The 18,926-nt window shown below is 43.1% G+C and overlaps 1 protein-coding gene across 1 annotated transcript in view; it reads left to right on the top strand.

Annotated features, from left to right (window-relative positions):
- SRPX (sushi repeat containing protein X-linked) overlaps positions 1-18,926 on the top strand; it is a 148,871-nt gene that overhangs the window by 77,622 nt on the left and 52,323 nt on the right. Inside the window, exons 2-3 of the mRNA XM_082248004.1 lie at positions 798-863; positions 16,731-16,922. Of these exons, the coding sequence (XP_082104130.1) occupies positions 798-863; positions 16,731-16,922 (258 nt within the window). The remainder of the gene's footprint in view (positions 1-797; positions 864-16,730; positions 16,923-18,926) is intronic.

Genomic DNA, 18,926 nt, shown 5'->3' with positions numbered 1-18,926 from the left:
AACACTTAAAAAATATTTTTTTGGCTGGAGCTAAACTTAAAAAATGTACCTGTTCTGACTTACAAACGAATTCAACTTAAGAACAAACCTACAGACCATATCTTGTTTGTAACCTGGGGACCGCCTGTACTCACTTCGGTTTATCCCATTGTCCTGTTACCAAGTTCCTAGTTTTACAATTTCAGCTCTGTCCACTGAAGCACAACCTGACTAGCTGACTTTCTCTCTTCCAGGCAAATTCTTTTTGTGCAGGAATATACAGGAATCTCATATAAAGGCAGATATAGCTATATTATACTTGATATTTTAAAAGTACACTTACTATTTTATAATACATAAGATTAAATAGGGGACTTTTATACCTGCCTGGAGTTCAGCTTTTAAAAAAAAGAAAAGTCAGTAGCTACTGGTCCCCAACACTACCATTTTTACTGTGGGAAGCGGCGCATGCTTGAGTCGCATAAACCCACATCCTCCTGGGACCTGTGACATGTCCCAGTAGGTTGCAGGTGGGGGGGTACCTGCACCCTAAAAAAAAAAAAAAAAAAGACATTAAAAAAGTGGGAGAGAAAGGGGGAGGATGAGATAAAGTAGAACTTTAATTTTCTGGTAAAGTTCCACTTTAAAGAATAAACTAAAAATGTTGCTTGAAATAACCTAGTTTACAATTTCAGAATGGCACCTTTAATGCACTGGCTTATAATATTTTCTAAGAACACTGCTTATCATATTAATTTCACTGCTGCTTCAACATTTTTTTTTTTCTCTGCCATATTTTTTTATTTCCTTTCTTTTAGGATCGGGGTATTCACCACTGGAAGATGATGAGGATGTATATGCATACTCTAGATACCGCTACAGAGGTGAATGCTTTGCTTACTCTGCATGCTTTGTTTGGCTCTCATTAAACTACTTTTAGCTTACTAAGACCTGCCAGACATCTGCAGCATACTTAGAACCATCACAAATGTCAAACTGTTTTATTTATGATGTTGTCTTTTTCATGTTGTTTTTTCCTACTTAATTCTATATTTATGTCATATTATAAATATATATTTTTTATTTCTCTTGCAGGCACTTCCATACACAGTGTAGTGTGTCCCACACACATGTATCTCTGTACCTTACATTTACCAGTGTAGGATATAACAGTAGTAAACTCTTCCATTTTAAGTAATGCATGTACAGCCCCCGTGTACATCTTGTTTTTCACATTTAGACACTATAGGCAGCATTTGTGGAAGTTTTCTCTATGTGTTGTGGCTCCACAGGTTTCCCCTTAACAGCAGGGCACCCACATAGGGTTCCCAGATTTCCTGACCTCTCTTTCCCAGGAAATAACTATTTTACATTGAGATGTAAGCTTGGTATGCTACTTGAGCCCACAACTATAAACACTTTCTCTCCACACTGCTGCTCTGGAGAGAATGATAACTCTATTGTTGCTGCTCTAGCCACTACAGAATGTCACTGATTGGCCAGCTAAGAGGATATTGCCCCCAGGTTGGCATGGTGTCCACTGTAGCATTTGTAGTGGCAAAGCAGTGTAGGGCTTGCCATAAGAGGGATTGATTTGATGCAGAAGGTTGCCTTAAGCATTGTATTGCAATATATGTGAACTAAATATCCCTGTTTTTCATTGCATAGTTTGCTGGAGAGGGTATATAGCAGTATGCAGAGGGTCCATACAGAATCTGTAGAGCTAAGAGGAAATGGCGTTGGTGAGAAGTGCCCAACACTTGTGTGTCTGGAATGTGCTAAAATGCTAAAGCTGGCCATGGTGGTTTACATTTTGGCCAGTTCAGCAGGATTTGAACCATCTATGGGCAGGCTAAATATACCGAAGTTGATTCAACGAAGCTGCTAGCAATGATCAGTGTGTTCTCCCAGCAGGAACGGCTTCCCCACTCCATCCAACAAACCCCCACCCCCCGGGAGAACACCATAGCTCCATGGGAGGGATTCCCCTATTAACACTAGCTGTGGTTGCAGGAAAGAAAATCACACCATCTATGGCCTGTCTAAGAGGGAAGCCTAGTAAAGAGCCATATATAAGGGGCCACTAGAGGCAATATTAGCCCTAGATTCAATTAATGTGAGCAAAAAAAAAAATGTAATCCTGCATGATTTAGCATTATTGTCTTTTCATTTTTAAAGAAATTCAAGGGGGGACCAGAGCAGAGTGGAGAACCCATATTGGTGCACATACATAAGACAGAGTAGTCAACACCTTATCAGCTGCTAATACGTTTCAGACAAGATTGCTCTGTACTAGAACAGATATTGTGCTGTACTTTTAACAATCAATTCTGTTCATTATGCTGTGTTCTGCTATTTTCATATTTCTCATAAGAAGAGAATCACAAAAAATGTTCCACACATATGACAAATGTATCCCCAGTTGGCATTGACTTGAAGAAAAGCACAATATAACAAGTAATCCCACAAGATTAGTCTGTATCGGAGTCTGTAAGGAGTACAGCTGCTAAGTAAACAAGAAGAAATCTTTTTAGTGGCAGCTACAATAAAGAAGTTGAAAAAAGTCTGAAAAATACATGTTTTTCTGTATTTTTTAGATGAAACACACAACTTATAAATACAGTCGATATTAAAGGTGCCCTAAAAAAGCCAAACTCTCCTAAATAACACCTAATTAAAAAGAGGAGTAATTTGTTTGCTGCCTTTTATCCTAACTGTTGTACATGTCAAGAGCATGAGCTTAATGTCCACGCACCAGAACTTGAAGCCCCAGTGCAACCAAAACTTTTTTATTTTGTTTAAGGATAGAGAAGAATTTAGAGCTTTTGTAAGATGTTTATCACTGTATCATGTACCTGGTAAAAAAGCTTGATATGATGAGGAAGGCTTCTTTTACGCCTCTGACTCTGGGCCCCTGGTAGTGTAAACAGGAGGCGCAGGAGTACAGAGTGGGTCTAGAACCAATCACTGAAGCAGGCGCCAATGGAGCAGACAGAAGCAGAGGTTAGGGGACAAGCCAAGGTAAATGCAGACAGGGTGCAGATAGTAGTCAAGACTAGCCAGGTCAGCAAATGGAATCAGGATATAGAATCACGGGATACACAGGAAGTTGAAGGCTTGTGGTTTCCCTGAATATCCTGGCACTTGATAACATCAGCTTTCCTCCTTCTAATTTGTCTTGCCAGTTCAGGGGGCTTGCCATGAAGTCATCATTCAAGGCTCTTCCAGAAGGCCCTGGTAACTTTTAGCCAGGACATTCTGAGCATATGACTTCTTTATATGTATCTTTAAAGTGTAAAGTTGTTCTTACATTTCTTTCTGGGGAACCAATTATTTTATGTTTATGTCATAACTGTTCTGCTTCCCCAATCAAAGCACTGCAAGTGTTATCCCTATACCTGATACAGTTGTGGTGAGATAGGTGTAACTTACAGTTTCAGCAGTGTAGGCAGACAGTGACATCTTGCAGATCATAGAAAGCTTTAATCAAAATCTTTTGCAGATCTTGACAGATGAACATCAGGTAGATCAGAAAATCATAGTGGTTATACTAAGTAGTACTACATAGTAGTTTTACTAAGGCAAATAGACAGTGCACTTGCACGTGTAGTTACACTCTGCTAATGCAGGTAGACTTAATTTCCTTAATAAATGTGAATGAGGGAAAGCTTCTTTTTGTAAAGAATACACAATCAGGTAAAAGTAAAATGTAAAAAAAAAAAAAAAAAAACAGCTTTGCTTGCACATGACTGAATGGAAATCAACACAACTTTACCACATTTACTAAGGGTAAAATAAGTGCCACTGCACTTGCAAAGTGCACAGTCTGTTTGTCTTTATTAAAACCCTCTCAATGTTTTCTAGCCCCAGCAATTACATGTTCATCATTTTTATGTCTTTTGGATGATACGTCATCAGTGAACTAAGAAGGGCTGTGTAATCACAAGCATTTTACTCTTTCAAGGGACAAAGCCACAGCCAAGGTGAATGAAGAAACTTAATAGAAAACCAATCTCATAATAAATTATGTAGACTATGTTATTGAAGATCACCTGACATATTCAGGGATCATAATTCCCCTACTAGATTCTTAACAATACATTTAGTATATACTAGTGTAAACTGTACACAAACCAGTTAACATACAGTATGGTATTCATTCAAAATTCATATAGCTTATATAATTCAATAGCTATCATCACCTTTGTTCACAAAATGTAATCATGGATCTATAATATTATACAGTATTTTGATAATATTTTATATTCACAATAATACGAAAGTTAAAGTCAAATTAAAAAATAGCTTGGTACTTTGCATATTGCGACACAGTTTGAAATATATTTCGTACCAATGCAACATTAATGTAAGAAGTTAAAAAATATGATCCAATAAATAAATACAATATTTTCCTATATTTAAATGCATCGCTTTCTCTTTTGCACAATATATATATATATATATATATATATATATATACTATATTACCAAAATTATTTGAACGTCTGCCTTTGCACGAACATGAACTTTAATGGCATCCCAGTCTTAATCTGTAGGGTTCAATATTGAGTTGGCCCACCCTTTGCAGCTATAATAGCTTCAACTCTTCTGGGAAGGCTTTCCACAAAGTTTGGGAGTGTGTCTATGTTAATGGTTGACCATTCTTCCAGAAGCGCATTTATGAGGTCAGGCACTGATGTGGACGAAAAGGCTTGGTTCGCAGTCTCCACTAATTAATCCCAAGCGTGTAGTATAGTGTTGAGGTCAGGACTCTGTGCAGGCCAGTCAAGTTCCTCCACCCCAAACTCGCTCATCCATGTCTTTATGGACCTTGAGATATATATATATATATATATATATATATATATATATATATATATTGTGATATGAGGTAGTCCAGGAATGTAAGCCAAACAAGTTTGGTAAAAGCAAACAGTCTCTTTATTGGTGTCTTCAAAATAAGTTGACACAAAGAGTTTGCTTCACCAAAAAGGAAAAAACTAACAGTCCTTAATCCTGGTATCAAAACAAACTATATGACAGGCTCACCAAAAAATTATTGGTCCTACACTGAGTTAGGGTTCCCCCTTGTCTCATGGTGCCGCAAAGGGGTTCAGCAACAAATGCCTTGGACATCAGAGGGTTCACCTGTGCTCACAGCTTGTGAACCTCTCCACTCTGCCTCACTAACACAGATGCTGATGCCTTTCTATTGCCTTTCAAGACATCCTTTGCTGAGGCTTAACCCCTTCAGGAGCAGAGTCCATGTAGTCAGGGTTTGGAGGTTCTTCCCTCCCAAAACACTTTGAACCTTCAAAGTTCCAGGTCCTGAGAGGAACTTACTGATTTAGAGAGTACTGATAATCAGTCCTCTCGTTCCAATCTGGGCTATCCCAGGATCCCTCACCCTGCATGCTTGAGAACCCCCTGAGTTCTCAACCAAGTCTTCAAACTGTCCTCTTAAAGGGACCACAACTCGAATATTGGGGAAATATACCTTCCATTTAGGACACACTCCTGGTGTCCTGTACAATATATAACATAGTATAAACTGCTAAGTTTAGCAGTCCAGGAGCAAAGTGTAAAATAGCCTGAATCTTTAAAACACATCATCAAAAAGCTGGTGATTCCTTTGAAAGAAAAAATGATGTATGTAATGGCATCATCTACAGTATAAAGCAGAGAAAGAGAGACTATATCGCTTGTGTCTCCTGTGCAGTCAAAACATTCCATATTTAGGAATAAATGCAAAGATTACTTCTAGGTTATCACTTCTTACAGTCTCATTGGGCTAAATTATATCGAAAGTCAAATCCTTTTTTTCAGCTTTGGGTAAAATAAGAAATGGATGAAACCCCCATCATGCTTTTTTGTCATCTATGTCTGGCTGGGGAGATATCCATTATTTTCCTGTCCCTTAGATGTCAGAGAAAGTTAAAAAAAAACTCTTCAATATAAGGGGAAATCCCCTTTTAGCCAACTGTCACCAAATCAAGTGTCCTTGTTTTAAAGATTTCTCCTTTTTCTGGTGCCAGTAACAAATAAAAGTTTGGATTTTTCTTCACTTTTAATTCTGCCAACGGTCACCAGGACAGATAAGGAAGGAGAATCTTCCTAACAGGGACAGGGACAGCAGTTAAAACCTGACAGAGGCTCTAGCCCTTCACCTATTTTAAAAATGGCTTTGGATACAATTTGGGCTGGAAATAATTGTTCCAACAAGGTGTCTATATGGTGTACAATCAACTGGTGATAAAATAACAACTCATCATGAGAGCTGTAAATATGTTCAAACAAAAAATACCATAAGCAATATTTATATTTGCAAACTGGCCATTTTTTAAGAGCAAACTATCAAGAGATAAAATACCAAATACTGTTAAAATAACTCCTACTTCCTAGTGAATTTACTTTGTTAAATGTTATCAGATCATGTCCTCCAATATCATCCCACATGAAATTATAATATGCAAACCAGATGTGCTGTAGCTGATTTCTTGTTTGTGTGCAAGGCTTGGATAAATTTGGCAAACATAAAAGAGATCCTTTGATCAGCAGGCCATCCCTAATGATCACAGTTAGCTTAGCAGTCCTATAAATACAGGTTAGAGGTTTTTGGAATTTTCCACTACAGTCAGCATTGTTTTATGGCAATACATATATTGTAATATATATATATATAATATACTTATATATTGTTTATTATTATATAATATATATACTTATATATTGTATATTATAATATAATATAATAGTGTATATATATATATATATATATATATATATATATATATATATATATATATATATATATATATAATAGTATATACAATACAAATATTTGTTCAGACCTTTCAGGAGGGCTAAAACATCTTACTAATATGGTTCTGCAAAAACGTTTGGCCTTTAGGGCAGATCACATTTATCTGGATGTGTCATATATACATTCATGTTGCATGTTGACCTGAACTAAGTTCAGTGCTTTCCATAGCTAGTGGTAATGTTTTATGTAGCGCTACCCTCATAGGAGCTATTGATTAGGACGGGTCCTCTGTTCTTTGCCTCAGTTTCTTCAAGAACCTTAGCCCCTCTAACACATTAGGTTGAAAGTACAAACATACAATATCACAGAAAATCACTGAGAGTAATACTTAGTACCCAGTAGTAGTGCAATATCAAAGACAACAGACACCAAACCAGGTAGTAGAGGCAAAACGAATATTTTGTCACCCAATATGGATGGTAACTAGGCAAGCATAAAATGGATTAACAATAGTAATAACACAATTTAGTACACAATATAATTAACAGTTAGGACTCAGCATAAGATGACATTTGGTGTTCAGATCAGCATAAGCAGTAGCAAGGCCATCTCAAGTGCAGCAGTGAGCAGTAGTAAAGTTTAATCTACTGAGTGCAGTAACTACACTGCCAAACTGCATTTATAATGGCGATGCTAGAGGAGAGAGCAGGGAACAAAGGGGATGTGCGGAATCATTAACGGGAAGGGCAGTCGTTTGGGATGTTCTTCTTCCGGTAACGTTGGGGCCCTTTAATAGTGTTGGTGCACTTAACGACTGTCCCAGTTAACCTGCATGTAATATAGATATGGTAAAGTCTCGACACAGGTGCAAGGTAGATGCACATGGTGATACGTGGTGGGAAGTAAAGGGTGAGAGGATGATCTGTTCTCCCCGCAGCAATGGTGCAGATGTAATCACTGAAGTCCATACTGCGCTGCCCCAGGTGTCTCCGCTCCCAGGTCTCAGTCTTTGATCACTCGCCTGGGGGATAATCCGTGTGCAGCAGAATCAATGTGCACACCTCAGCTCCTGCCCAGTACAGTCTGCTAAAAGCTGCTCTCCTACTCCCCTTCTCCTTCCTCCTCAATATCCTATGGGAACTGTATTGCAAAAGTTCCATTCTGTGACTGATGTTTCAGACTACAATTCCCATGATACCCAGCGTTCTGCATAGAAGTCCATATGCTTTCCTGGCTATAGTTCTCCCTCTGTTTTTTTCCATTAAAGTTTTATTAGAGTTAAAACAATAACAAAGAAATACAGTGCGGTTACAAACAAAATACAAGTGCAATAATAGAAACTCACAACGAGTACAATTCAGGAGATACATGAAGATAGTCTGGGTTACAAAATGAGGGACAAGCATACGGTACATCTAGAGTTTAGCATATCTACAATGACCAATGATGGACCCGAGAACCATTTTCTGTAACAGCTGGGGGTGGTCAATCACCTGGGAAATGCAGGAAAACATGCATGTACCCTAGCGGTACCACTAGAGATGAGGGTGATGTCCAGGTTGATCAAGCTCACCCACTGCCAGTCATACGCGGGGGCGACAGGCGTATCTGCCCCGTGGGACGCCAAATTATCAGAATTCTTACACCACCAGACCATCACCATGTTACATACATAGAATACCAATCATATCCAAGCTGTCCCAACCCAACAGACGTGCTTTTTAAATCCCATCAGTGGCGGCTGGTGAAGTTTTAAGATGGGGGGGCGCCAGACCCCGCCCTTCTATTTTGACACCTCCCATTTCTCAGAAGCCCCACTCCTTATAGACCCCACCCATTTTGTCCCCTGTATTTTGCTTGCGTGAACAAATTCTCCCAATATATCACATATTAAGGGGTTCATCAGTACTAGTATATCCCATAATAGGGAGCAGGGGCCCTATTATGGGATATACTGTGAGAGACACCCTATTATGGGATACACTGACTGAGAGTGGCACAAACCCCACAGTACAGGCCCCTTAGCACAAACCCCACAGTACAGACCCCTTAGCACAAACCCCACAGTACAGACCCCTTAGCACAAACCCCACAGTACAGGCCCCTTAGCACAAACCCCACAGTACAGACCCCTTAGCACAAACCCTACAGTACAGGCCCCTTAGCACAAACCCCACAGTACAGGCCCCCTAGCACTAATCCCACAATACAGACCCCTAGCACAAACCCCACAGTACAGACCCCCTAGCACTAATCCCACAGTACAGACCCCCTAGCACAAACCCCACAGTACAGGCCCCCTAGCACAAACCCCACAGTACAGACCCCCTAACACAAACCGCACAGTACATGCCCCCTTTCAATGTAGTGACCAGCATACATGCCCCCTTTCAATGTAGTGACCAGCGTACATTCCCCTTTCAATGTAGTGACCAGTATACAGGCCCCCTTTCAATGCAGTGACAAGCGTACATTCCCCCTTTCAATGTAGTGACCAGCGTACATGCCCCCTTTCAATGTAGTGACCAGTACACAGGCCCCCTTTCAATGTAGTGACCAGCGTACAGGCCCCCTTTCAATGTAGTGACCAGCGTACATTCTCCTTTCAATGTAGTGACCAGTATACAGGCCCCCTTTCAATGCAGTGACAATCGTACAGGCCCCCTGCAGAGGTATGTCAGTGGGAGAGATGGGATCAGGCAGAGGGATGGTGGTGGGAGAGATGGGATCAGGCAGAGGGATGGTGGTGGGAGAGATGGGATCAGGCAGTGGGATGGCGGTGGGAGAGATGGGATCAGGCGGTGGGATGGAGGTGGGCGGGATGGGATCAGGCGGTGGGAAGGATGAGATCAGGCAGAGGGATGGAGGTGATAGAGATGGGATCAGTCAAAGGGATGGCTGTGGGAGAGATGGGATCAGGCAGAGGGATGGCAGAGGGAGAGATGGGATCAGGCAGAGGGATGGCAGTGGGAGAGATGGGATCAGGCAGAGGGATGGCGGTGGGAGAGATGGGATCAAGCAGAGGGATGGGGGTGGGAGGGATGGGATCAGGCAGAGGGATGGCGGTGGGAGAGATGGGATCAGGCAGAGGGATGGGGGTGGGAGGGATGGGATGAGGGCATGAGGCAGAGAGGGATGGCGGTGGGAGGGATGGTCATGGGATGAGGCAGAGCAGAGGGATGGCGGTGGGAGGAATGGTCATGGGATGAGGCAGAGGGATGGCGGTGGGAGGGATGGTCATGGGATGAGGCAGAGGGATGGCGGTGGGAGGGATGGTCATGGGATGAGGCAGAGCAGAGGGATGGATTGACGGCATGAGGCAGAGGGATGGCGGTGGGAGGGATGGTCATGGGATGAGGCAGAGGGATGGTGGTGGGAGGGATGGTCATGGGATGAGGCAGAGGGATGGTGGTGGGAGGGATGGTCATTTGATGAGGCAGAGCAGAGGGATGGATTGACGGCATGAGGCAGAGGGATGGCAAAACCCCACCCCCCCATACCCACCAATAGGCCGGTGCCCCTAGTGGGCTAAAAATTGACTTTAAAAATTCCGGCCGCCACGGAATCCCGTACACCATAACCAGTTCCAGTAGCAGTCTCTAAAAACAGAATGAAACCCTCAAATCCTTTAAAGCCAAAGAAGCTGCCATCTTAGCCTCTGTTTGATCTGCAGTTGTCATTGTGCTGCACATGGCATCAACTATGACACCAGACATTTGATGGTTTTACTGCTTGCTTAAGAGCTAAGATAAGTACACCAGTAACTGTAAGAGTTATCATTCAAGTCATGTCCTGAATCAAACTGTTTAGGGAAACAATTAAAAAGTGGAACTAAACTCATCAATTGTGTCCCAAAACAGTTACCTTCATGGCTGCCATGAACAATAACTGTCGTAGTTTTTTGTACTCTCAATCAAAGTTATCAAATGCCTGGTGCCATGACAACTGCATATCAAACAGAGGCTGATGGCAGCTTCCTTGGCTTTAAAGGAGAAGAGATTTAGTTCCACTTTAAATTGGTGGGTTTGTTTCCAACCCATTGCATTAATGTGAACCTAGCCTTAGTTCACATTTACAAAAAAAACTGCTTTTGCAGTTAAGGCAGTTTTTTTTGGTAAACGTGAACTAAGGCTAGGTTCACATTTGATGCCACTGTAGGAACTGCACAAATGCCGGAAGCCGCAACCACCCACACAGAGAAACACAGGACCCACCGGCACACCGGCCGCACTGAAAATCACAACTGTACTGGGAACTGAGGTTTCCATGCAGGCTGCAATTCTTTCCAGTGTATCTCACGGCAGAGCAGCCCATTCAAATGAATTGGCTTTCACACCTGTGCAAACTGCGGTCCACACGGCTGCACAGGTGTGAACCTACCTAACCCTTTGAACCTGTACTAAGTTGATAGACAAAACAGAATGTAACTGTATTTCTGCTAACATGCCAAAGTTGAGTAAACCTATAAATTGTACCATTCTTTTATAGAGCCAAGATTATTCCACAAAGGAAACAATTTTTTCCTAATTTAATGTGTTGTTAGATGTAACAGATGTTTGTAAACCTACATATACAGTATTTATCATTTGTTAGCTGCCTGGAGAATATTTCAGTCAAGCCCCATCCACCAATATGGCAGAGAATCTTCTGAGCATGTGCCCACTCCTTGCCCACCTCCCTCCCTTTGATTACATCAGTAGGGATCCAGACTCATTTTTCATGAGAGAAGGACAGAAAAGACAGGATCCTTATTATAGAGATAGCTGCTCACTTGCCGACTACCTAAGTGTAAATATATGTAATTACTTTGATGTTAAATATCGAGGTACGGCAGCAGCTAGCTGGGATAACCTCAGTATCTTTATTTACAGTACGGGGTTGGCTTTTCGATAAAAGTGGTGCCAGGGGTGGATTTACCATGGGATCACTTTTAAAGGAGGTGGGAGAGGCCCCCCTCCCATCACTTTCTGGTGCCTTCCAGGTGCTACTTGAGCCGTTGGTAAACCTGGAAGCGATCTGGTACAATTGGCAGCTGGGCAGGAAGACAAGTGAGGGCGAGGTGGCCCTCACTTGGCTCTATGCCCTTGGAGGACCGGAGCAAGCTCTGACCTCACTTTCAGTTCTTGGCCATCAACTTTTTAATTTTTTTTCTTGAAGTCACAATGACTTTTGCTTTTAAAGGTAAATGAGAGATTCGGGGTCTTTTTGACCCCAGATCTCTAAAAAAAAAGGACCTGTAATGCTTATTTCTATTACCAGGGATGTTTACATTCCTTGTAATAGGCATAAAAGTGATAAAAAAAATAAAATAAAGACACAGTGTAAAAATAAAAAGTAAAATAAATAAGAAACAAAAAATTTAAAGCGCCCCATCCCTCTGAGCTCGCATGTGAAGCAAACGCATACGTAAGTCATGCCGCACATGTAAATAGTGTTCAAACCATGTGAGAAGATCATTAGAGCGAGAGCAATAATTCTACTGCAAGACCTCCTCTGTAACTCTAAGGCTCCATGTACACGGGACGTTGTAAATGGCCATTTAGTAGCAGTTGGGCGTTTTTTTTAGAAGCCCCTGAACCCATCTACATTTTATCTTATCTGTCCATGTACACACTGTCGTTTACAATCATTTACAGGCAGTTGAGTTCAGGGACGTTTTTTGGAATGCAATTATTTACGTTCGAACGTGTGTTTCCATGCGTTTGAAATGCAGAAACGCGGCCGAACATGACCAAACGTGACCGAACGTGATGAACATACGTTCAGCTATATTATAAGTTTTTTTTCTTCCATTCAAAATCGATGGTTCCCTATGGGAGCCTATTGATTTGAATGGAAGTCGCACCCCAAGTCGGATCAGGATGATCCGACTTGCGGCGCGACTTGCGCTGTGAGAATGTTGAGGGGGAACTCCACGCCAAAAAATGGGAAACAAACTGCGTGGGGGTCCCCCCCAGGTTCCAAACCAGGCCCTTCGGGTCTGGTATGGAATTTGAGGGTAGCCCCACGCCGAAAAAACGACGTGGGGTCCCCCCCAAAAACCATACCAGACCCTTATCCGAGCACGCAGACCGGTAGGGCAGGAAGGGGGAGGGGACGAGCAAAAAGGGCCCCACCCCCCCGGACCATACTAGGCCACATGCCCTCAACATGGGGGGGTGTAGGTGCTTTGGGGCAGTGGGAGCTCTGCACCCCCCACCTCAAAGCACCTTGCCCCCATGTTGATGGGGACAAGGGCCTCATCCCCACAATCCTGGCCGGTGGTTGTGGGGATCTGCGGGCAGGGGGCTCATCAGAATCTGGAAGCCCCCTTTAACAAGGGGGCTCCCCAGATCCCGGACCCCCTCCCTATGTGAATGGGTATGGGGTACACTGTACCCCTACCCATTCACCCCATAAAAGGCAGTGTATGGAAATAACGACAGGAGACGTTTTGGAAAGTTTATTAAAAATCTTCATCTGTTCTTCTTTGCTCTGGTCTTCTCCCTCTCCTGGTCTTCTGCTCTTTTGCTGTCCGCTCTTCTGCTCTTTTGCCCTCGGCTCTTCTCTTCTTCCGCCGGTCCTCCTCCGACGATGTCTCCGGTGATTATGCCGGTCTCCAGTCTCTGCAGCTTGTTATATAGCCATTGTGGGCGTGGCCCCCCGATGACGTCATCTGTGACATGAGGGGGTGGGGCCTCCCGATGATGTCATCGGGGGCCACGCCCACAATGGCTATATAACAAGCCTCAGAGACCGGAGACCGGCATAATCACCGGAGACATCGTCGGAGAAGGACCGGAGGAAGAAGAAGAGAAGAGCCGAGGGCAAAAGAGCAGAAGAGCGCACAGCAAAAGAGCAGAAGACCAGAAGACCAGGAGAGGGAGAAGACCAGAGCAGAGAAGAACAGATGAAGATTTTTAATAAACTTTCCAAAACGTCTCCTGTCGTTATTTCCATACACTACCTTTTATGGGGGGAATGGGTAGGGGTACAGTGTACCCCATACCCATTCACATAGGGAGGGGGTCCGGGATCTGGGGGGGCCCCTTGTTAAAGGGGGTTTCCAGATTCCGATGAGCCCCCTGCCCGCAGACCCCCACAACCACCGGCCAGGGTTTGTGGGGATCAACTTGGGGGCAAGGTGCATTGGGGTGGGGGTGCAGAGCTCCCCCTGCCCCAAAGCACCAACACCCCCCCATGTTGAGGGCATGTGGCCTGGTATGGTCCAGGGGGGGGGTGGGTCCGCTCGCTTCTCCCCTCCCCCTTCCTGCCCTACGTGCTCGGATAAGGGTCTGGTATGGATTTTAGGGGGGACCCCACGTTCGGCGTGGGGCTACCCTCAAATTCCATACCAGACCCGAAGGGCCTGGTTTGGAACCTGGGGGGGGGACCCCCACGCAGTTTTTTTCTCCTTTTTGGCGTGGAGTTCCCCCTCAAGATTCTCACAGTGCAATTCGCACCGCAAGTCGGGTCATACTGATCCGACTTGCGGTGAGACTTCTATTCAAATCAATAGGCTTCCATAGGGAACCATTGATTTTGAATGGAAGTAAAAAAACGTATAACGTGGCTGAATGTACGTTCATCACGTTTGGTCACGTTCGGCCGTGTTTCTGCGTTTCAAAAGCTGGGAAACACACGTTCGAACGCAAATAATTGCATTCAAAAAAACGTCCCTGAATTCAACTGCCTGCAAATGACTGTAAACGACCCTGTGTACATGGACAGATAAGATAAAATGTAGATGGGTTCAGGGGCATCTGAAAAAAACGCCCAACTGTTCCTAAACGGCCATTTACAATGTCCCGTGTACATGGAGCCTAAACAGTTAACCTGTAAAAATGTTTAATGTGTCGCCTATGGGGATTTTTAGGTACTGCAGTTTGTCGCCATTTCAGGAGCGTGCGCAGTTTTAAATCATGACATGTTAGGTATCTATTTACTCGGTGTAACATCATCCTTTACATTATACAAAAAAATTGAGCTAACTTTACTGGTTTTGTTTTTTTAAATTTATTAAAGTGTATTTTTCCCAAAAAAATTAAGTTTAAAAGACCTCTGCGCAAATACAGTGTGACATGAATTATTGCAAAAACTGCCATTTTATTCTCTAGGGTCACTGCTAAAAAAAATATACAATGTTTGGGGGGTTCTAAATAATTTTCTAGCAAAAAAAATCTACTGATTTTTACTTGTAATCAGCAAATGACAAAAAAAGGCCTAGTCTTAAAGTGGTTACCACCAATATGGCAGAGACCCACTCTTTGCCCATTCTTCTCCCTTTGAGTGGATCAGTAGGGATCTAGCCTATTTTTTCATGAGAGAAGGAAAGAAAAGACAGGATCCTTATCACAGTCTGTTGCAGTTTGATTGTTTTTCTCCTGCTCTGGATCTATTAAAGACAATTTAGATCAGGGGTCTTCAAACTATGGCCCTCCAGTTGCTCAGGAACTACAATTCCCATCATGCCTAGTCATATCTGTGAATGTCAGAGTTTTACAATGCCTCATGGGATGTGTAGTTCCGCAACAGCTGGGGGGCCATAGTCTGAGAAACCTGGATTTAGGAAAACAACAAGGGTGATTTAAACAGATCAGTTGTTGTACACCTTGACATTGGCATAGACAGGACAATGCCCTTAATGTAAATCCAATGTTAGTCATGTGGTGTAGATTCATGTGAATCATGATGAGTGACACCGGACAATATGGACTCTCTACCATGGTAATGCTGCCCTCCAGCTACTGCCATCACAAATGACAGCTTTAAAGTAAATGTAAACCCTTACATTGTAAAACAACCAATTCAGTTTAAAATAGAAAGGAAAGGCAAAACATTTGTGTATAGATATATAAAAAAAAAAAACATAAACAGCTTTTTTCCCTTTTTTATAAGTGATCATATTCCCTCGGTTCTCAGCTGCAGGAGGAGAGCTAGAGGAGGAGAAAAAGCAGCATACTTATCTTCCCAGTAAAAGGCTGTGCAGGGTGGCATTTCAGGACAAGTCTGGTCATATGAGGAGAGCAGACCGAGTTCCCAGCATAGCTAGAAAACTGGCCATGGTGTGCTCTCCTGCTTAGTGTAGTCAGTTTTTAATAGCAAAGCAGAGGGACTGGCAGGAACACAAGGGATTTCACACAAAGGAAGCAATACAAAGAGAACAGGAGACTTTTTCATTCAAGTACATGAAACAATAGACACATATCAGGAATATAAAATATTGGGTTTTGAGGCTGGTTAAGCGCAGCCTTGGTGATATCATTTACCAGTTTCAAAGAAAAGCCAGTGGGAAACTGTCATTTAGAGATGGTAGTGATACTCCTGCTAAATAACAGGCTGACAGCTACATCAGCCAGGGGGTTCAATTGGGTGGGCATACTGGCCATATGTGGTCAGTTTGTTCTCCTGGACACCAAATTGCTGGGTTCAGGTCAAACTCAAACTGACCTAAGTAGATGTTTCTATTCATGAATGAGACTGGAAAAGCCACATAATGCAGACAAATAAGGCATAAAGTAAATGCTTTTAAGATGTATGATATCCATGAATTAAAGCCTTGCTATAGGGGTGCTGTTATAAGGATATTAAGCTTGTGTAGCAGTGACTTGAACCAATATCATCGAGAACCTGTCATCATGGCATCAGTGCTTTCAGCTGCCAGTAAAAGGACCAGTCTTTATGGCATCAAAAAGATTTAGTAGTGACATAATCTGGGAGCAAAGATGACCTGTCAAAATGGCATCATGCAGGTTCTGCAATGACTGAAGGTTGTAATAAAAAAATGTTTTATGGCTTCAGGTAGGAGTGGCAGTAATTTATGCAAGTAAAGCATTACTTTTTTTATACACACATGCTTTTTATTTATTTATTTTATTTTTCAGAAAAAAAAAGGTAGACGTTGCTGATTTATGTTGTTTAAATGCTTCCTAATGTGCATTCAATCAGATGCAAAGTTTATTGGTTTTTATGTGTCACTTTACATAACATTTGAATAATATTTTCTCAGATACCCCCTGGTGCTCTCCCATCAAAGTTAAAAACGGACATGCCTCCTGTACAAGCCCTTCCCGATCCTATTATAAAACTGTGAAAGGGACTCGGTGCAACATCTACTGTCAGAAAGGATATGAACTAAGTGGAGCATCTCAAGTTGTCTGCCAGGCAGATAAGCGCTGGTCTGGCAAGTACGTATGTAAGCGTAAGTATCCTGTTTCCACTTTTTACTATTTATTTTTTACCTCTTCTTTATACATCAAGTTTTATTTTTATTATTACCACGCCCCTGACAACGTCACATTTGACAAAACCGGTCGGGCGGTTCCGGACACCACGCTTGTTACGCCCCTCCTGACGCCGGCTCATCTCACTACCGCGGGACGCCGCGATTTATGTTTGCTTGTTTTTGTTCTATGTTATGTGAGTAGAACTTTTAAATAAACTTTGAGTGATCAGTTTTGCTGGATTACGCTATGGTCTCCTCCCTCCTTCCTTTCCATTTGGGTTGCCACTAATATCGGAGCTATTATAAGCTATACCATGGCTGCTTGTTATACCCTGGAGAGCTAAGAAGTCACTGAAGATGACCCATGTCCATTTTCTGTGGAGGAAAGAGTCCATCCTGAGTGGTTTTGTCTCAAGTCTGATTGACCTGTCCATTAAGTTGGGGGTCCATTCTTTTTGGTAAGCAGCCACCTTTATTCATTCATCACGGGTGTTTTCTTTCTGCTCACCATATCTTGGGACCTCACCTTCTTTTTTGGACTTTCTGCTCTCCACTCCAGATCCATGTTTTGGGATTCATGATTTTCATGGACGTTTATTTTGACCTTATGCGACTTCACTGCACTAATGTTTTTTGGAATATAGTCATTATTGTTACTATCTAGCGCTGCACTATTTGATACTTATTACTGTTTGGATTTCTATAGGTCCAGTGTTTTAGCTGCTAAACATTACTTTGATCCTTCATATATATTCTCATTTAGCGCAGGATTCCCCCCTTGATTATATTTTACTATTACAGTAAAACCTTGGATTGCAAGCGTAATTCGTTCCAGAAACATGCTTGTAATCCAAACAGAGACGGGCTGGCCCGGGGGGCAAGGTGGCAATTTCCCCCCGGGCCGGTCTAATCCCCCTCAGAAAAGGCCGCTCAGTTTGGGGTCAGTCCCGCCGTCCGTCGGTATGGTATGTCGCTAGTCAGTGAGTCACAGTCACAGACACGCTGTCACTTCCTGCCATGGCCCTGCCCTGGAGACCTGGTTGCTAGATCACCGGCCGCTTAGCGTCTAGCAACCAGTGACGTAGCGGTCTCCAGAGCAGAGAGGAGAGGAGACCCATCATGCAAAGCCGTCGGCCGTCCTCCGCGCCGATCACTGGCCCCAGCCGCCCGGCCCCTCCCACCTTCGGCTCCTCCCTCCATCCCATCAACGTGGGGCCGATGCAGAAGAGGTGGCTGGCCTGGCCTAGGAAACTGCAAGTCTGCAACGGGCAACAGCGGGTCAGCGGCAATCCAGATTGATTCTAGTGAAGTTACCTGCTGCGGTGCGGTGGACAGTGTCTGTGAGGTGGTCGGGACTCGGAGAAGAGCAGCGGCAGCCAGTGAGTGACAAAAAAAAAAGTGACATGTGGACATTTTTTCCCTGTACTTTCCCCTGGCACTGTCACTCGGAGAAGAGCAGCCAGTGAGTGACCAAAAAAAAAAGTGACATGATGTGGACATTTTTTCCCTGTACTTTCCCCCTGGCACTGTATACAGCCTGTATATTGATGTATAGCTGTTCCTGGCACTATATACCTGTATTATACAGGTATGAGACAAGTATTTAGAGCCAGGAGCAGCTATACATCAATATACATGCTGTATACAGTCCAGTTAAAGAGGTTGTAAACCCTTTTTTTTTTTTTTTTTTTCTTTTTGACCCTGCAAGAGAGACATAATGAGCTAGTATGCATCGCATACTAGCTCATTATGAAATACTTACCTTAGAATGAGCCCCCGCCGTGCCGCCCGCTTAGCTGGATGACGGGCGACATGTCCAGTCGCCTGTCTTCCAGGATCGCGGCATCCGGCCATCTGATTGGCCGGAGCCGTGGTGACGTCACCGGACTCTGAAGAAATGGCACCAGCGGCCGGTCCTTCAGAGCGCATGAGCCAGTAACATCACTGGCTGCATGTAAGGTAAATATCTCCTAAACAGTG

The sequence above is a fragment of the Pelophylax lessonae genome (assembly GCF_965119305.1).
Source record: "Pelophylax lessonae genome assembly, chromosome: 2".
NCBI classification, from domain to species: domain Eukaryota; kingdom Metazoa; phylum Chordata; class Amphibia; order Anura; family Ranidae; genus Pelophylax; species Pelophylax lessonae.
This window is presented reverse-complemented; position numbering and strand designations above follow the sequence as displayed.